This window comes from Littorina saxatilis, linkage group LG3 (assembly GCF_037325665.1).
Source record: "Littorina saxatilis isolate snail1 linkage group LG3, US_GU_Lsax_2.0, whole genome shotgun sequence".
In the NCBI taxonomy this organism is placed as follows: Eukaryota; Metazoa; Mollusca; class Gastropoda; order Littorinimorpha; family Littorinidae; genus Littorina; species Littorina saxatilis.
Window position 1 is genome coordinate 50,596,338 of NC_090247.1, and position 21,022 is coordinate 50,617,359.

The 21,022-nt window shown below is 42.7% G+C and overlaps 2 protein-coding genes and 2 long non-coding RNA genes across 4 annotated transcripts; 1 reads left to right on the plus strand and 3 right to left on the minus strand.

Annotated features, from left to right (window-relative positions):
* The first annotated feature begins 991 nt into the window (after positions 1-991).
* Positions 992-3,677, plus strand: LOC138961230 (uncharacterized). Its single transcript, XM_070332830.1, has 3 exons — positions 992-1,028; positions 2,320-2,526; positions 3,394-3,677. Exons 1-3 carry the CDS (start codon positions 992-994, stop codon positions 3,675-3,677), a joined length of 528 nt encoding a protein of 175 aa, XP_070188931.1.
* Positions 3,678-3,895: 218 nt separating this feature from the next.
* LOC138962582 (uncharacterized) lies at positions 3,896-4,759 on the minus strand. The gene is made up of 2 exons (XR_011454558.1): positions 4,503-4,759; positions 3,896-4,320 (listed from the first exon to the last, which is right to left on the minus strand). It is a non-coding gene; the product is annotated as an uncharacterized lncRNA (long non-coding RNA).
* Positions 4,760-5,185: 426 nt separating this feature from the next.
* On the minus strand, positions 5,186-9,588 carry LOC138961231 (uncharacterized). Its single transcript, XM_070332831.1, has 2 exons — positions 5,723-9,588; positions 5,186-5,672 (listed from the first exon to the last, which is right to left on the minus strand). The coding sequence occupies exons 1-2, from the start codon at positions 9,586-9,588 to the stop codon at positions 5,186-5,188; spliced, it is 4,353 nt and encodes a 1,450-aa protein (XP_070188932.1).
* A 973-nt stretch (positions 9,589-10,561) lies between these two features.
* LOC138962583 (uncharacterized) lies at positions 10,562-11,371 on the minus strand. Its single transcript, XR_011454559.1, has 2 exons — positions 11,170-11,371; positions 10,562-10,986 (listed from the first exon to the last, which is right to left on the minus strand). It is a non-coding gene; the product is annotated as an uncharacterized lncRNA (long non-coding RNA).
* Between the last annotated feature and the right edge of the window lie 9,651 nt (positions 11,372-21,022).

Below are 21,022 nucleotides of genomic sequence, written 5' to 3' on the forward strand. Positions count from 1 at the left end.
CCATATTAGGAGCCCTTCCCCTAGTAGCAAATAATGTTCTGCTGTAAAACTACAATCATACGCGTATATTAAAGTCTTTATATGACAAATTATGACAAAATAATGTTCTGTCAAGTTTCATTCTATGGTTTCAATCCTTTCGCATGATGTCAAACGGTGCACAGTTACTCTTCACACAATCTTTAAATTCTGCTACGGGTCAGATTCTCCAATTTTACATTTTCCTTTCTATTTCTTCTTCTTGGACAAATATCTTATTTTATCCTAATCAAAGTCTTTGTCGTGTAACCATGGAGATAAAGGTTGCAGGCTCAAGGTTTGCAGTCGTTCTGTGGCAGGACACCTTTAGAAATATTGTGATTGATATGATTTTAATATGCATATTTTGTGTACCATGATTGTAATATAAGCTAACTTCTAATGGAGTTTTAAGAACTATTGGTCTCTTTTGTCTTCCTTGGTTTTTTACTTGTTGTTTTTCTTGTTGTTAGTGTAAGTGTTAGTGTGATGTGTGTGTGTGTGTGTGTGTGTGTGTGTGTGTGCGTGTGCGTGTGTGTGTGTGTGTGTGTCACGGTGTGTGTGTGTGTGTGTGTGTGTGTGTGTGTGTCACGGTGTGTGTGTGTCACGGTGTGTGTGAGTGTGTGTGTGTGTGTGTGTGTGTGTGTGTGTGTGGTGAGTTGGTGTTTGTGTGTGTGTGTGTGTGTTCCTAACCCAGCGCCATCACGTTCTTAAAAGCAACTGATCTGATGTTTTTTGAAACTGATTTTTTTTCTGTTGGAAATTTAGATATGGAAAATGGTACTTGGACAACTTGTACAATGATCGTCTGCCATCAGGTGTTAACATGACGTCATCGATTTTTGTTCGTTCAAAACTACATTGTGCCACAGCGTGCCAAGCACAAGAGTGGTGCAACTCATTCTTTTACAACGACGTCATCAAAACATGTGTACCGCAATGGCTAGTACACGTATCTCCGAATGACGCAGTAATGACGCCTGGCTGGATATATTTCCGCGTGACGTCAGGTAAGCAGACTGAGGGTCGTTAAGCCTGGAAACTGTGTAATGTATGGCCAGCCAGTTAATTTTTAAATAAGATTTCTACGTCAGTCTCCAAACTCAGCCTTTCCAGGCAGTTTTTCGAATACAGTTCTATAACATTGCAAATGACTGTTTCAAAAAATGTAGGGGAAGGGCTCCTAATATGGACCGGCTCCTAATATGGACCACCTCCTGTTCTGACAAACTAACGGCGCTAGAGCGCTCAAAAAAGTTTTATTCGCTGTATTCACCCTCTCTGGATAACTTACAGAAACACAAACCTCAAAACCGCTTTTTCTCTTTTTTCACTTTTGGCAGCGTTCACTCTAAATTTGCCGCCTAAAACGGACTCGTTTCTGTCCACAGCCAAAGCTTTTATCACACAAACATTGCTATATATGACAGCTAAGTCCGCATTTGTTACATTTTTAGCAGTGTTGACCCCGAGTTTCTACTGCAAACAAAAAAATAATAGCAAAATTTCAAAGTATGTGTGAGTCCCCTAATATGGACCACCTTCAACAAATCGAAGAAAATAAAAGCTAAAGGCTATTTTCATTAATTCATTAAGAAGCGTGCTGGAAATAACCTATAACTAGCCCTCGAGATTTACAAAAAATATAACAAAAAGTCTTCTTTTCATGGAAGTTGATAATTTCACTTATTTTCACTCTGTTTTTGATAAGCTTCTTTAGTTTCCTGGCGTGCTTCAAATAATGCTCTGATCAACCAGAAACAGATAAATCTAAAGCATATTTTAATTAGTCTGACTTGTACACTAAGTTGTATCATGTTATTTTGAAGTATAGGGGGCTTTTTACAGTGATTCGTGAAGGTCGCTTCACTGGTCCATATTAGGCGCCCAGGCTCCTAATATGGACCATTTGTGATTTTTTCTGTATTTAACTTTTGTTGAATGTCTATCAAAGCTATTTCACTCTAATTAGGCCTATCGGTTAACCTAACAGAGAAGGACTACCAAACACAAAATGAAACTTCTTCGCAAGAAAACAAGCTAGTTATCAGCATGAAACAAAAAGTGGTCCATATTAGGAGCCCTTCCCCTACAACGCCCTTCGAATGACATTGCTGTCAGGGTTGACTCTAGGTTTATTAGGTTGTGTCAATGTTACTACAGTTTGTTCAAGCCTCGTGTCAAGCTCGCTATATCTATTCATTATGCACAATAAACAATACATAGTACAACGAAGGTATACTGAAGGCAAGGTTAATTCCACATTTTTAATTCTTGGAAAATTTTGCTCTCTTCTTTCAGCATCCTGTCCGAAATTTGGCAGTGCATCCTCCAATGAAACTTACGTCATCGATCGCGTCAGCGTGACGTGCTACCGAGTGGTGACGTCACCAAAGTTAACATGGTTAGCGTCGCGTGATGCGTGTACTAACAACAACGAGAGGTTGACAGTGCTGGAACCTGTTGAAAAGGCCAGATTCATCCAATTCTTCTTGAACACAAATACGGGTGAGGGTCGGTGGCTGCAGGATTGTTAGTCACCCGTAATGAGAGAAAGAAACACAACATGGAGTTGGGATAGAGAAGTAGGCAGGCAGATTCCCTACTATCTTAGGGATATACAAAATGTTATACGCACAGGCACGTACACACCCACACACATACACACACACACATGCACACGCACATACACACACACACACACACGCACGCACGCACGCATTAGCGTAGACACTAGCACAGACAAAAACATATAACAACGTACACATCACGCACACAAGCGCATATGGCCGCATTGATACGTACGAAAATTCTGTCACAAACAGACATGCAGACGGACCGACCAACAGAAATAGGACATAGACCCATGCACGCAGTCACGCAAGCCCACTCACATACACCATTAGATTTGAGTAAGATTTCACGGACATTATTTTTTTCAGTGTTCACCAGTTTTACTTAATATCAGATGTGTTTAGCGTTCTCCCATTTTACTAGATCTGAAATGTTTTCAGAGATCTCCTTTTTGAATAAGTACACATTGTTTTCATCGTTCTCCCATTTTAAATAGATCTCAAGTGTTTTCAGCGTCCTCCCAATTATACTTTATCTCAATTGTTTTTAGCGTTTTCGTATTTTTCTCGACCTCAATTGTTTTGAACGTTCTCCCATTCCGCTAAATCTCAATAGAATTTAGCGTTCTCCCATTCTGCTAGATATCAAATTTTTTCAGAGTTCTTCCATTTTACTAGATCTCAATTGTTTTTAACTTTCTCCCATTCTGCAGAATCTCAATAGTTTTTCGCGTTCGCCAATTCTGCTAAATGTCAATAATTTTGAGCGTTCTCCCATCTGCTGGATCGCAATTGTTTTCAGCATTCTTCGATTTTACCGGTTCCTTCGCCGTGGGCGCCAGTCGTCCTCAGGCCGTGTGGAACACATCGTGGCCAGCGTCGGGTCCAGACTTTATCTGGGTCAACGGTCAAGCGGTGAACTACGATGCCACAGCCCCCTTCTGGTATGTGAACAGACCCAACAATGCTCAAAACAGGGACAACGTGGTGGGACTGAAAACGAACAAAAACTTCACGTGGGAAGACCTGGGCGAATCCGAGGAGAGGGTTTACATCTGCGAGCGCGCATATTATCCTGGGAATTAGACAGATACATCTCGCTGAAATTGTAGCTGCAGGCCAGCCAGAGCTCCTTCCTGGATGTGAACAGACCAACCAGAATCTTTTGTAATGTATGTTTGATGATGTATGCTTTTAATTAAGCGTTGTTGACTATGAATGTAGATGTAAATGCTTGTATAACTGTGTGTGATGTCTGCTTCTCGTTCTAGGGCTGATCAGTGTTTAACTGAGACAAGTGCAAAGAAGTAATAAGAAATTTAATAATTCTGTACTTTCAAAAACATGCACATGATCATTCTTGCAGACATCAATCCCTTTCTCTTAGAATCTTCAAATGAAAGTTTTATAGATTATGATTTCGCTGGTGTGATTTCACACACACGTAACAACATTGTCTTTCTTCTTCTTGTTGCGTAGACGTTTGATATCGAAGCGCGGAACGTACTTCTTCTTCTCGTTGCAAATGTTTTTCGGTTTACACAAATGAAGACATGAAGTTAATGTTCACAAAATATAAAGTAGTCTACTCATCATGATAAACTCGATCTGGGTGACACTTGGGTACGTTGGTGGTTCCTTCCGTGGTTACCGCTGACGTTGCCCTTCCCACAGTGTTCACACGACATCATTTACACAAGCATTGTACACCCCTGTACACTTGCACCTTCTGCAACACACACGTGCAATATCTGTTATTATCAAGTATGATTTCCATCGATATCATTCAATTTGTTTCTCTAAAACAACACAGAAACAAGAGTTCACAGACTGACACAAACACATGGAAAAATGAACAATACCTGTGTTTTCCTGTGAATCAATAATGTTAAAATGTATTAGCGTTTTTACCTGCGGTTAGTGGACCTTTGGAGATCGCAAAAATGTGGAAATCCGTCCACGGAAGGTGAAACATATGCTGGTGCAATCTACGTGGCTTCGTTGATTGCTGCCATCTTGGAGTCAATGAAACGGTCAGAGCATTGCATCCTAGCAACCTCAACTGAATATATGTACAGTTCATATTCACGAATTAATACCAATGCACGCTGTTTTCTTTTGCTCTCTTCGTTTAAATTTCTTTCCATGAAGATAAACAAATTCTTGCCTTGTACGCTGGTTGGACTAATGGCGCGAGCGTTGACGTCATATGTATACAGTGTCGTCATGACGTAGTCTCGGTCATTTAACCTCGTTTTGTGTACGCAACTAGTGAAGTCTCGATTAATATGAGAGAGGGAGTCGATACACGAATTCCATTCGTCACATAACCCCATGGATCAAGATAATTATCCTATCCCAAGTAGATAATTATTCATCGTACGACGCTCTGCTCATATAATCTGCACCGTGGTTGTCCTTCCCGGGGATAACACGTACGGTGAACTCGTATGGCTGCAGTTGGAGGGCCCATCTCATCAGACGAGGGTTGTTCGGTTGTCGTTGGAGATGTTTGAGTGGGCGATGGTCTGTCTCAATGGTGAAGTGTTTCCCGTACAGATACCGTTCGAACTTTCCCACTCCCCAAACTGTAGCTAGGCATTCTTTTTTACGGTGGCGTACCTACTTTCTGCTCCGTTGAACTTCTTGCTTTGGTACGCAACAGGTCGTAGAGTCTCTTCGTGCTCTTGCATGAGAACAGCACCCATTCCTTTGTCGGAGGCGTCCGTCCTTAGCACGAAAGGTTTGCTGTGGTCTGGCATACACAGCACAGGTTTCTGTGAGATTTTCTCCTTGAGTGTCTCAAAACTCCTTTTCGCTTCGTCGTTCCAGACAAGCTTGTCTGGGTTGAACTTCTTTGTCAGGTCGGTTAACGGAACAGCTATGTTCGCGTATGACTCGATGTAGGACCTGTAGAAGTTGCAGAGTCCTAGGAACGACCGTAGTTCCTTCTTCGTGGTGGGTGGGAGAGCGTCCTGAATCTTCTTGATCTTGTCGCTTTCTGGCCACCTTTTTCCACCTCCCACTTCGTGTCCGAGGTACGGCAACTCTGTGTAGCCTATGTAGCACTTGGAGGGTTTGCTGCCAAATTGGCTTCTTGTAGCCTCTGTAGTACTGCCTTCAGAGCTGACATGTGCTCTTCCCAGGTTTCAGTTGCTATAAGCACGTCGTCCATGAAGTGGTGGACGTCTTTTCTTCTGATTGGATTGAGTAGCTTCCTCATCATGCGGTTAAACACCCCCGTCGCTGTTTTCAATCCAAATGGCATGTTGGCCCAACGAAATTGGCCCGCTGAAGTTGTGAATGCCGTCTTGTCTCTATCCTCCTCCTCTATTGGGATCGCCCAATATCCTTTCGTCAAGTCTAGCTTTGAAAAGTATTTCGCTTTTCCCAAACTTTGAAACAGATGGTCGACATCGGTGATGGGTTCAGCGTCGAACACTACCACGTTGTTCAGAGCTCTCAGATCAGAACAGAAACGGTACTTTCCGTCCTTCTTCTTTATCAGGACGATGGGAGAGTTGTATGGAGAGTTTGCAGGTTCGATGACATGCAACTTCAGCATTTCTTCAATTTCCTTTTCGACAGTTTCTACCATGGCGTGAGGTATGGGTCTGGGTTTCACAAAGACTGGTTTCTTCTCTGTCACTTCAATGGAACATTTTTCCAGGTTCGTCGTCTTTGGAACATCTGTTAGGAACTCTTCAAATTCTTCACAGATCATCTTCGCCTCCTTGACCTTTGCCTCGTCCAATTTCTCGTCGAAATGGATGTTCTTCACATTTTCGGTTCTTTGAGTTTCTAGGAGGGGTAACATCTTCTGAGTGTCATACTTGAAAATGTCATCGTCCATCGTGTTGTCCTCTTCCATGACAACAGCCACGACCTCTTCTCCTCCGTCTTCTTCATCACTTTCTTCTTCGTTTGAAGCAGGAACACTCGCTTGGGCAGATGAACTGGGATTGGGAGTGGCGGAACTCAATTCCCGTTCTTGGTACTCCTTGATGAGGTTGATGTGGTAGATCCGTGTTCTTCTGCCAACTTGGATCTTGTAGTCGAATTCGTTCAACTTTTCCACAACCTTGTAGGGACCTGACCATGTAAGTTCCAGCTTGTTGTTCTTCACAGGGCGTAGAAGTAGAACCCGTTTTCCGACTTCTAGCGTCCTTGGTTTCGTTTTCTTGTTGAAGAAATGGGCTTGCTTGCTGGCCGCTTTCTTCAGGTTCTCACGTGCCACGTTGCACGTTTCTTCTATTCTGTTCCTGAGGTTGACTACATATTCCGCTGTAGTCTTCTGCTCCCCTGAGATTTCTTCTTCGGTCCATGTTTGGCGCAGCACTTGCATGGGTCCTTTGACAGATCTCCCATACAGCAGCTCAAACGGCGAAAATCCCATGCTTTCTTGTGGGGCTTCTCTGTATGCGAACAGGAGGGCGGGGATAAACGTGTCCCATTCCCTCGGTTGATCGATCGCTAACTTTTTCAGCATGCTCTTCAGTGTGGAGTTGAACCTTTCGACCAAACCATTCGCTTGAGGGTGAAACGGTGCAGTCATATGGTGTTTGATGCTGAGAAAGTCGTTCACTTCTTTCATCAGGTGGCTGGTGAACTGTGTGCCTTGGTCCGTTATCACTTCATCTGGGATTCCCAATCTAGTCCACATCTCCCAGAGAGCTTCAGCTACGGTGTCTGCTTGGATGTTTTTCAGGGCTACGGCTTCGGGGTATCGGGTAGCGTAGTCAACAGATACCAAGATGTATTGTTTCTTGCTCTCCGACATAGGTTTGACCGGGCCGATGATATCCACCGCAACTCTCTTGAAAACTGAACTGATGGGTGGCATCCTTCCCAGAGGGACTTTCTTCGTCTGACTTTTCGGTGCAGTTCTTTGGCATGTGTCACAGGACAAGCAATACCTACGAATGTCTCCTGCACACCCTGGCCACCAGAATTCTGCTCTAATTCTGTCAGATGTTTTTCTTTGACCTAAGTGTCCTGCCATGGGGTGATCGTGACCAAATGAAAGAACTTTGTTTCTGAGTTTCTTCGGAACGATTACTAGTGAACGGTCGTTTCCGTGGCGATCTTTCGTTGTTCTATACAGGATTTCTTTCTTGTATGAATACCGTATCCCATTGATCCCTTCTGGAGAGTTGGCAAATTGCCTGATGGTCTTCAACGAAGGGTCACTTGCCTGTTCTCTCTTCAGATCAGCTGGCGAATACAGTCTTTCTTCTTCCTTGACTCCCTGTTTGTGGCTGCAGCTTGGTTTCTGGGCGTCCTCTGTCGCTTGTGCTCTCGTGGTAACAGCAGCTGCTGTCCCAGGGTACCATGCTGGGTCTCGAACAGGATATGTGGGAGTCAATTTCTTCTCTTTACCTAGTCCATACCATTTACCTATGAGGACAGGGTAAATTGGGTCGTCCATCACCGTTACTTCTGTCTCGGAGTCAAAGTAGGGTGAATCGATGTGCACCACGGCGGTGTGGTACATCTTCTTGGAGTCTTTCTCTGCCAGAGTAGTCTCCTTCATTTTCGCTGAATATGCCTCCTTTGGCACAAACTTCTTGCTGACAATGATACCAGTACATCCAGTGTCTCTCAAAGCGTTGACAATTGTTCCATTCAGCTTCACTGGTACCACTTCGGCACATTTCTTTTCCTTGCAATTTCCGCAAAGTTTTTCTAAGAGGATCGGTGTCTCAAGTGTATCTTTCTTCGATGAAACTGCACCTGCTGTGTCTCTCTTGTTTGGACAGAAACGAGAGACATGCCCTTGCAATTTACAAATGAAACAACATCCAGATGCTCGCAGTTTCTCTCTCTCGGCGTCACTCAACTTTGCCTTTAGAGTTTGATTTGCGGGTTTTGTTGATGGAGCAGCTATTCTTGTTTCTTCTTGGGGAGAACGACGTTTTTCAGGCTTGACGTACGTTGATGAAGTTTTGACGTTCGATCTAGATTGTTGATATGTGTTGGCTATCATCCCAATCTCTTTGGCGCTCTTAGGGTCTCTATCCCTAATGTGAACGGCGAGGTCAGGAGGAAGGGTGTCCAACACCTGCTCACGGACCAACAAATCTTTGAGATCTTTTACATCTTGGTCGCATTCTGCTAATTCCACCCATTTGTCTAGATACCGTTCTAGCTTCGTGATGTGCTCTTTATACGTGTCAGTGGCGCTTTTCTTGGTTTGGCGAAACTTCTTTCTATAATCTTCGCTAGTGAGTTGGAAGCCCTCATACAAAGCGTGTTTGAGAGTGTCGTAGTCATTAGCGTCTTCCTCGTTCAGCTTTGAGAAGATGACTCTCGCCTTACCCTTCAGAAAGTACACTACACGTGAAGCTTTTGCTGCATCACTCAGGTTACAGTCTCGAGCATAATGCTCGAACTGATGGAACCAGCTCTCGATGTCATCACGGTCGTCTAGAAAAGGAATCTTGGGTTTGAAACCATCATCTTCGCGAATACGTCCTGGCGAGTTGTTGTTCCTGTTGCCCTCTTGGTTGGCGTTCTGGATTTTCAACTGTTCCAGTTGGAATTGTCGTTCAGCGTCACGTTCTAGCCGTTCAGCATCACGTTCTTCGCGATCAAGAGTTTGTTGCTTCTGATTAAGAACAAATGCACGCAACTCGGCTCCTTCTAACCCCAACAACTGTCCTTCGGCCAATAGCTGTCTAGTCAACTCTAGCGGATCTACACTTGTGGACTGAGACATATTTACAGGTGACACGTCCGTGCACGCCTGTGGATCAACCTCTTCGTCGTTACGGTTGCTGTCAACTTGAAGAGAGAGATGAACACTCTCTTCTTCGTCAGCAGGAATTGGTAACGAGTCTATCACCTCTTCCCGATCGTTACCGACAGTAAGGGTTTTTCTTCCCTTCTTATCTGTGGTCACTATGGGGAGAGATTTGTCGGCCGGCTGTTTCCGTGCCAACTGGGCTGCGATGGTGGACTTTCTAAAATTATGAGCTGGGGAACTGTCGTCACTCATAAGTCACCTCGCGTATTATTCCAAAACGTACAAAATGTATGTTGCTCAAACACCGTCGAGCTACTAAATTTCGGATCAAATTACAAAAAGAAACAGTCGGGCGGCGCCTTCGTGCACAAAATGCAAGTCCTAGTTTAGCTCTACTTCTACTGTACTTTGAAATAATTCTTCAACGTATGTTACGTTACGTTTCCACACAACCACCCAAAGAGTTATGTTTCCACGTTCTATCGTGAGTCAGTTTACTTCTATCTACTAACGAGAACTTACACTGTAAACTTTATTTGACTCTTTCTGGCGAAAAGATCAATCTTTCACTCGATCGAACGTTGAATATACAAGATGTATCAACTCAACTGTCAATTCGCATCATTTACTGTGTAGATTAATTTACAGCCACTTCTACAGCAAGTAAATACGACTGATATCCACAAGTCGATTATATAGGGCTTCACAGGGAAATACAGGTATTAAATCCTTACCTTTAGGTACCTGACTCCCACCAACCTCCCGCGTAATTTAGAACAAACTAAGGGGAATGATGGTTCCGATAGTACGTGCAAGAATACTATCACACTGATGAATTGGAACACCACAAATAAAATTGGGAGCTAACAAATCAAAAGTGGTCTCGCTAAATATTGATTTTTTAACGTGTCGTTTCAGCTGACAACACTTCCAGTTTTTATTTTACCGTGTGATAGGGCACACGTTGAGTTATAGATCTGTGATAAGTAATATAACTAAAGGTAAATAAATAAAATTATATGATGAGACGATGGCGATGAAGTACGAACATATATACAATACAAATCGACATGCAGGAAACCTACAGCAATTTTGAAACGAGAAAAATTTGGAACGGCTGGATCGAAAGTAAAACGTTGATTCAATATCCCGTGACTCGAGCCCCCATTGTGACGTCTGCTTCTCGTTCTAGGGCTGATCAGTGTTTAACTGAGACAAGTGCAAAGAAGTAATAAGAAATTTAATAATTCTGTACTTTCAAAAACATGCACATGATCATTCTTGCAGACATCAATCCCTTTCTCTTAGAATCTTCAAATGAAAGTTTTATAGATTATGATTTCGCTGGTGTGATTTCACACACACGTAACAACATTGTCTTTCTTCTTCTTGTTGCGTAGACGTTTGATATCGAAGCGCGGAACGTACTTCTTCTTCTCGTTGCAAATGTATTTCGGTTTACACAAATGAAGACATGAAGTTAATGTTCACAAAATATAAAGTAGTCTACTCATCATGATAAACTCGATCTGGGTGACACTTGGGTACGTTGGTGGTTCCTTCCGTGGTTACCGCTGACGTTGCCCTTCCCACAGTGTTCACACGACATCATTTACACAAGCATTGTACACCCCTGTACACTTGCACCTTCTGCAACACACACGTGCAATATCTGTTATTATCAAGTATGATTTCCATCGATATCATTCAATTTGTTTCTCTAAAACAACACAGAAACAAGAGTTCACAGACTGACACAAACACATGGAAAAATGAACAATACCTGTGTTTTCCTGTGAATCAATAATGTTAAAATGTATTAGCGTGTTTTACCTGCGGTTAGTGGACCTTTGGAGATCGCAAAAATGTGGAAATCCGTCCACGGAAGGTGAAACATATGCTGGTGCAATCTACGTGGCTTCGTTGATTGCTGCCATCTTGGAGTCAATGAAACGGTCAGAGCATTGCATCCTAGCAACCTCAACTGAATATATGTACAGTTCATATTCACGAATTAATACCAATGCACGCTGTTTCTTTTGCTCTCTTCGTTTAAATTTCTTTCCATGAAGATAAACAAATTCTTGTCTTGTACGCTGGTTTGGACTAATGGCGCGAGCGTTGACGTCATATGTATACAGTGTCGTCATGACGTAGTCTCGGTCATTTAACCTCGTTTTGTGTACGCAACTAGTGAAGTCTCGATTAATATGAGAGAGGGAGTCGATACACGAATTCCATTCGTCACACTGTGTTTTAATTTAAATGTGTCAAGCGCAAAGAGCATACTTGTAAAGTTATGATGTTGCGCTATATAAATGCTCATTTATTATTATTATTATTATTAGGTATAACTGTGGTCGGATTAAAACGAACAAAAACGTTATGTAGGAAGATCTGCGCGTATTTGAAGAAAGGGTTCACAATCTGTGAGCGTCCATATCTGTGGGGCACCATATTTTCATTGATTCTGTATTTGACATTCTATTGTGCATACGATGCATTCTATGCGTATGGAATGCAGCCAGTAATATAACATTGAATTCTATGTCATGATTGTTTTGAGAATTCACTATTACGTTTATGAACTCCGCACCTCAATGCTATACCATAGAACAATGACACTTCTTTACCAAATCACTCTGGCACCACCACTGGCACTGGTCCGGATAAAAACAGGCATAAACACACACACTTCTAGCAACAAGCTGTCGCCGCACACACATACGCACGCATGTACACACGCACGCACGCACACATGCACTCACGCACGCACGCACGCACACACGCACGCACGCACACACACACGCACGCACGCACACACACACGCACGCACACACACACGCAAAAACACACACACACACACACAAACACACACACACACACACACACACACACACACACTCACACACAAACACACACACACAAACTCGCAAATATGGACTAGAGTGGGAATCGAACCAACGACTATCTGGGCGGAGGCGACCACGGTGCAAGGGAAGCTCTATGGCAGTCTGGACGACCTCCAGCGCACGGCAACATTTGCGCGGAGAACCGGCGTTTCCATCTGAGTGATCGACAAGAAGAAGAAGAAGAAGAACCAACGACTTTGGATTTGACAGTGTTTGAATAAATACTGCGCTTTTATCCCCGCGGCCACTCTGCTCGCTTTGAATTTTGTGAAAATGTATTCAATGAGCGAATGTTCAATGAAGAAAACACAAAGAACCATTGATCGGTGCCTGGACACCAGAGTGATTCTCGTCAGTTGTGTTCTTTTTGTGCACGTGCGTGTGTATATGTTGTATGTGCCGTTTGCGTGTGTGTGTGTGTGTGTGTGTGTGTGTGTGTGGGTGTGTGTGTGTGTGTGTGTGTGTGTGTGTGTGAAAAGCAATAATACACTCGTACCAAAATTAAAAGCAGCACTGGCGTTCATATGAAACGGAACATTTAAGAAATTAAACAAATTCAATAAGTGTTAGAATAACTGTACCTGTGTTTAAAGCAATGTACCCAGGTTTGCTTGACAGAATCCGCCAACAAATTGTTACTTGTTCTTGAGAAAATGTGTCGAAAAAGCGGAAATTAGAGATGAAAAAAGTGTGAAAAGAACAGGACGCAAAACAAACAATCTGCGAAGCTCTCTCTTTCTCTCTCTCTCTCACTCTCTATTTCTCCATACAAAAACGTATAAATCCATGCATCCATCAATAATAAAAAAAAACACACACACGTACACCCACACCCTCACCAAAACAGACACACACACGCACAAACACAAACACACACACACACACATAAACACACACACACACACACCATACCTCCACAGACAGTCAGACAGCCAGCCAGCCAGCCAGACAGGACACACCGCTCCTCTCTCTCTCTCTCTCACACTCTCTCTCAAAATATCCCTCTCTCTTTGTTGCTCGCTCTCGATGTCGGTTGACACGAATAAAGTAGCCATGTAATGTGCCTATGATTTTTGTCAATAGTGAATGTCGACATACTCCCCACCTGCCTTTTTCAAGGCCAAGTAACCACAGTGTGCCAGTTATTCATCCATGACGCCTTCGCAGGCACAGACACAGGGAAAAGCGTCTGCATTGTTAGCTGCGTACGGCTGAATATAGAATCAATAGAAGTTTAAATAAAAAGAAAACACACCAGAAACCAGGTTAGGTACGAATAAACAAAACAAGAAAGGTATAGGTTGTTGGAACGTTTGTTATTGACAAAACAATACATTCACAAATATATCGACCCAACGGTCTTTTAAGTGCACAGACAAACAATAACGAAAACTTATCATAAAAATAAAAACACATACAAACTTATCATAAAAATAAAAAAGATCATGTTTTTGGATCAGGTTGGGTACGTTTAAATCAATATTTCGGAATGTAACTGCCTTCTTCAGGATGGTATGGAAAGAATGGAATAAAAAAAAAATTAGTGTTTGTATTCTGAAAGAATACCAATAGTAGTTGTATAGAACAAGAGACGTGCAGCCTATTTTGCCTGTGCCTGTAATCTACCACAGGTTATTGCGGTAAACTTACCTGAAGTTCCTCGTGAGAGTTCAATGGTATTGATCATCAACGTTTGGTCAGTCGTAAATCATTAGCATGTCTTGCAAAAGGTCATTCGATCACTCTGTGTACCCACAAGGTCTACTGGTCAGTTTCGGATGAACGTTTTATGGCACTGGACCTTGCAAGTAAGTTTGTTCGGTTATAAACCTAGCGTAGCTTGCTCGGCGCAACGTGACAGAGTCAGTGGTGTTGATCAGTTAGCTTTCTCTACGTACTTTACGTAGTTCCCGTAGCTTGTTTTCTCAGGTAGCTAAATTAGCTAAATTAGCCGTGTTGAAGACACACTAAGATGACATTGAGTTTCAGGCATACTCCGGATATAACCCCATGGGAGTGACGTCACACACAAAAAGAAGAGTGACAATTCTGGGATTCATTCAGTGTAATCACAGAGCAGCTACGACGACGGGGCTTTAATCTGGATATTGCCCAGAAAATTGTTAGGTGTCTGTGTAGAACATTTATTTTGTGCCACGCCAGAGTAATACTGGAAACTTAAAAGACAGGTTAGTAATAGAGAATGTATGTATACAACTCAATACCTGCATTCCGTGTACAATGCTGATCACAGATACGTGATGCTGTTGAACTTTGTTGATCAGTGTCAGAAATGGAAGTTGCTAGTAAAAATCTTTAACTGCAGGTAAAGAGAGATTCAACATCTGCTATATGAGTAATTATACTGCCCCTGTAAACTGTAAGAACAGATAGGTAATAGATAGTGTATGTACACATCAATAACAGCATTATTTTACGATGCTTGATGTTGTTAAACCTTGTTCGTGGATCAGTGTCAGAAATGGAAGTAAGAAAAAATCTTCTGTTGTATTGTAAGATTGCATATCTGCTATAGGAGAAACAAAACTGCCCATATCAATTCATAGGACATATAGGCAATAGAGAGAGTATGCACACATCATTACCAGAAGTATTGTGACGATGATGAACACAAATCATGCTAGATGTTGCTCAACCTTGTTCGTTGATCAGTGGCAGACATGGAAGTAGCTATTACAAATCTTCTACTGCAGGTACAGTGAGATTCAACATCTGGTATACGAGTAATTGCCCCTGTGAAACTGCCTTTCACCTTCCAGCGAAGGTGTAACGCACAATATAACGTGTTTTGCGAATTCCAAAGTCTTTCGCAAGCTGGCTGGGGTGTGTTCGGTACATTGTGTACCGTAGAGTTGTGCTTTGCAAACAGGCACAGGCGCTTGCCAGAAAGAGTGTAGAATTTTGGGGTCTGCTTTGGTTTGAATGTAGCGTGAGGTCAGTGGAAATGTTGAATACCTTACTGTTTGTGTTGGCATAGGTAAAACATAAATGCTTATATGTATTTGTGTGTGTGTGTGTGTGTGTGTGTGTATGTGTGTGTGTGTGTGTGTGTGTGTTTGTGTGTGTGTATGTGTGTGTGTTTGTGTATGTGTGTGTGTGTATGAGTGTGTGGGTGTGCGTGTGTATGTGTGTGTGTGTGTATGTATGTGTGTGTGTGAGTGTGTGTGTGTGTGTGTGTGTGTATGTGTGTGTGTGTGTATGTATGTGTGAATGTGTGTATTTGTGTGTGTGTGTATGAGTGTGGGTGTGTGTGTTTGTGTGTGTAAATGTCCACATCAAACTCCAGCAAATAAATCGAATTCGTATTTGAATTAATTTAACTGATAGTTGTATTGTATTATTTCATAATATAGTGGCCTTTTCACTGTGATTCGTGATACATTGCAGGACATTTTTCAAACCATTTAATATTTACAGATGACCGGTGTCATGAACTGAAAACTCGGCCTCAACAATCCTTCTCATTGCGGTCAATGCGCATGCGAAACATGGGGAGATTAATCAGGTCGTGAACAACCCAAACCTAACCTAACCCTAACCCTAACCCTAACCCTTACCCTAATCCTAACCCGAACCCTAACCCATGGCTCGATCGGTCAAAGGGTCGCATTTTTAAGTCCAAGATTGGCGCATGCGCATTGATCGCAATGAGAAGGATTGTTCAGGCAGAGTTTTCAGTTCGGGACACCGGTGTAGGATCCGGTCCGGTCCCCCCTCTGAAGTAGTCCCCCGGGGGACCAATTCGTGGCAAAAACTGCTCTATAATGGCCTTAGACATCCAGCCTCGTTTTTCTTGTTACAATGTTAGTAATGTTACCAGCAATTCAGAGAAAGAAAGGAAAGAATCAGAGACTGCTTTCATTTCTTCTTATCAGTATTTAATTATTATCATTTTATTTCACGTGATTTTCTTTGAACGGCATTATAAATCAGATCTATTTTATTTTCTGCAAAATTATAGTCCAACAAAGAGATTGCTGTCTGTGCACTACATAATACCGGACGAAGATATAGATTGAAAATGGCTTGAATGCCTAAAAAAAAACGAGGCTGGATGTTTAAGGGGGGACCATTATAGAGCAGTTTTTGCCACGAATTGGTCCCCGGGGGACTACTTCAGAGGGGGGACCGGACCGGATCCTACACCGGCACCGAATGGGATGAAAAGTGACACTACAGGAAAACCATCGTAACGGTTTTTTTTTTTATTTACACTTGTGAGAACGTGGAATCGAACTGGTTTTACCATTCTAAATATCGGTACAGAAACCAGGCCCCAACAGTCCAAACATCATGCAGGATCAATTTGCTGTAACAACACAGCCAGGGAGCCACGGCGTTCAAGTGTATGTGTCGCCCGAAGAGGTTACAGTAAGGACAATGAGAGCAGACGACTGTGACTTTGCTGGGCGGCTACTAATTGATGGTTTCAAGGAGAAGTTTGTTCACGCCATTGGTGCGGGAAAGTAAGTAAATTGTTTACCAAATGTAAACTCGTCACAGAGCGTAGTTTTGTGTGTGTTGTCGAGGGTTGCATAAATATCGAATGCCTCTAGTGACGATTTCCCAGAATAAACTCATTCTATTTTGTAGTAACATCGGCTTTTGGACAATCCCAATGGGCGATATATCACCGCGCATCTAAGGTACTGGTATGATTGTGGTACTTGTATATAGTTTAACTAGAATGAATACCCGCTTCGCGGGTACCGGCTTTGCGGGAAGAAGTAGAGCCGAATGATACCCGGCTTCGCGGGAAGAAGTAGAGCGAATCCGGCTCGCCGGGATGAAGCGTTGTGGACAGTGACCTTCTAAAAATAGTAACGGGAATATGGATTGACGCCACACGAAGGAAGGGAGATAAACGCAAAACACTGGAGAAGATAAGGAAGAGTTAGTGGGAATGGATCTGAGAAGATGAACAGGAAAACCAAAATCGGTTCAGCGCTGCGCGCTGAGAGCACGTGTTGAAAATTCTCATCGACCAGGTTGTGTCCGGGTTCTACCTGAATATGCCCACCAAATTTGAAGCAGATCCATCGAGGACTTTGGCCGTGCATCTCGAACACACACACACACACACACACACACACACACACCCCCACAACAAACCACCACCCCACACACACCACAGACTGGACACACACACACACACACCACACAGACTGACAAAAGTTCTATATATATATATATATAAGACTTTTGTCAGTCTGTGTGTGTGTGTGTGTGTGTGTGTGTGTGTGTGTGTGTGTGTGTTGTGTGTTGTGTGTGTGTGTGTGTGTGTTCGCGATGCACGGCCAAGTTCTCGATGTATCTGCTTCAAATTTGGTGGGCATATTCATGTAGAACCCGGACACAACCTGGTCGATGAGAATTTTCAACACGTGCTCTCAGCGCGCAGCGTTGAACCGATTTTGGTTTTTCTGTTCATCTTCCCAGATCCATTCCCAGTAACTCTTCTTTATCTTCTCCAGTGTTTTGCGTTTATCTCCATTCCTTCGTGTGGCGGCCAATCCATATTCCCGTTACTATTTTTAGAAGGTCACTGTCCACAACGCTTTCATCCCGGCGAGCCGGATTCGCTCTACTTCTTCCGGCGAAGCCGGTATCATTCGGCTCTACTTCTTCCGTGTCAAAGCCGGTACCCGGCGAAGCGGGTATTCATTCTAGTTAAACTATATACAAGTACCACAATCATACCAGTACCTTAGATGCGCGGTGATATATCGCCCATTGGGATTCCCCAAAAGCCGATGTTACTACAAATAGAATGAGTTTATTCTGGGAAATCGTTCACTAGAGGCATTCGATATTTATGCAACCCTCGACAACACACACAAAACTACGCTCTGTGACGAGTTTACATTGGTAAACAATTTACTTACTTTCCCGCACCAATGGCGTGAACAAACTTCTCCTTGAAACCATCAATTAGTAGCCGCCCAGCAAAGTCACAGTCGTCTGCTCTCATTGTCCTTACTGTAACCTCTTCGGGCGACACATACACTTGAACGCCGTGGCTCCCTGGCTGTGTTGTTACAGCAAATTGATCCTGCATGATGTTTGGACTGTTGGGGCCTGGTTTCTGTACCGATATTTAGAATGGTAAAACCAGTTCGATTCCACGTTCTCACAAGTGTAAATAAAAAAAAAACCCGTTACGATGGTTTTCCTGTAGTGTCACTTTTCATCCCATTCGGTGCCGGTGTAGGATCCGGTCCGGTCCCCCCTCTGAAGTAGTCCCCCGGGGACCAATTCGTGGCAAAAACTGCTCTATAATGGTCCCCCCTTAAACATCCAGCCTCGTTTTTCTTAATTCAAGCGATTTTCAATCTATATCTTCGTCCGGTATTATGTAGTGCACAGACAGCAATCTCTTTGTTTGACTATATTTTGCAGAAAATAAAATAGATCTGATTTATAATGCCGTTCAAAGAAAATCACGTGAAATAAAATGAATAATAAATAAATACTGATAAGAAGAATGAAAGCAGTCTCTGATTCTTTCCTTTCTTTTCTCTGAATTGCTGGTAACATTACTAACATTGTAACAAGAAAAACGAGGCTGGATGTCTAAGGGGGACCATTATAGAGCAGTTTTGCCACGAATTGGTCCCCCGGGGGACTACTTCAGAGGGGGGAACGGACCGGATCCTACACGGTGTCACGAACTGAAACCTCTGCTGAACAATCCTTCTCATTGCGGTCAATGCGCATGCGCCAATCTTGGACTTAAAAAATGCGACCCTTTGACCGATCGAGCCATGGGTTAGGGTTCGGGTTAGGATTAGAGTAAGGGTTAGGGTTAGGGTAAGGGTTAGGGTTAGGTTTGGGTTGTTCACGACCTGATTAATCTCCCCATGTTAGCGCATGCGCATTGACCGCAATGAGAAGGATTGTTGAGGCCGAGTTTTCAGTTCGTGACACCGGTCATCTGTAAATATTAAAATGGTTTGAAAAATTGTCCTGCAATGTATCACGAATCACAGTGAAAAGGCCACTATATTATGAAATAATACAATACAACTATCAGTTAAATTAATTCAAATACAAATTCGATTTATTTGCTGGAGTTTGATGTGGACATTTACACACACAAACACACACACACAAATACACACACACACATTCACACATACATACACACACACACACACACATACACACTCACACCACACACACACACACTCACACACACACATACATACACATACACACACACATACACACGCACACACACACTCATACACACACACACATACACACTCACACACACACACACATACACACTCACACACACACATACACACATACACACACAAACACACTCACACACACACAAATACATATAAGCATTTATGTTTACCTAGTATGCCAACACAAACAGTAAGGTATTCAACATTTCCACTGACCTCACGCTACATTAAAACCAAAGCAGACCCCAAAATTCTACACTCTTTCTGGCAAGCGCCTGTGCCTGTTTGCAAAGCACAACTCTACGGTACACAATGTACCGAACACACCCCAGCCAGCTTGCGAAAGACCTTGGAATTCGCAAAACACGTTATATTGTGCGTTACACCTTCGCTGGAAGGTGAAAGGCAGTTTCACAGGGGCTGTATAATTACTCGTATACCAGATGTTGAATCTCACTGTACCTGCAGTAGAAGATTTGTAATAGCTACTTCCATGTCTGCCACTGATCAACGAACAAGGTTGAGCAACATCTAGCATGATTTGTGTTCATCATCGTCACAATACTTCTGGTAATGATGTGTGCATACTCTCTCTATTGCCTATATGTCCTATGAATTGATATGGGCAGTTTTGTTTCTCCTATAGCAGATATGCAATCTTACAATACAACAGAAGATTTTTTCTTACTTCCATTTCTGACACTGATCCACGAACAAGGTTTAACAACATCAAGCATCGTAAAATAATGCTGTTATTGATGTGTACATACACTATCTATTACCTATCTGTTCTTACAGTTTACAGGGGCAGTATAATTACTCATATAGCAGATGTTGAATCTCTCTTTACCTGCAGTTAAAGATTTTTACTAGCAACTTCCATTTCTGACACTGATCAACAAAGTTCAACAGCATCACGTATCTGTGATCAGCATTGTACACGGAATGCAGGTATTGAGTTGTATACATACATTCTCTATTACTAACCTGTCTTTTAAGTTTCCAGTATCACTCTGGCGTGGCACAAAATAAATGTTCTACACAGACACCTAACAATTTTCTGGGCAATATCCAGATTAAAGCCCCGTCGTCGTAGCTGCTCTGTGATTACACTGAATGAATCACAGAGTTGTCACTCTTCTTTTTGTGTGTGACGTCACTCCCATGGGGTTATATCCGGAGTATGCCTGAAACTCAATGTCATCTTAGTGTATCTTCAACACGGCTAATTTAGCTACCTGAGAAAACAAGCTACGGGAACTAGAAAGAAGCTACGTAAAGTACGCAGAGAAAGCTAACTGATCAACACCACTAACTCTGTCACGTTGCGCCGAGCAAGCTACAGGTTTATAACCGAACAAACTTACTTGCAAGGTCCAGTGCCATAAAACGTTCATCCGAAACTGACCAGTAGACCTTGTGGGTACACAAAGTGATCGAATGACCTTTTGCAAGACATGCTAATGATTTACGACTGACCAAACGTTGATGATCAATACCATTGAACTCTCACGAGGAACTTCAGGTAAGTTTACCGCAATAACCTGTGGTAGATTA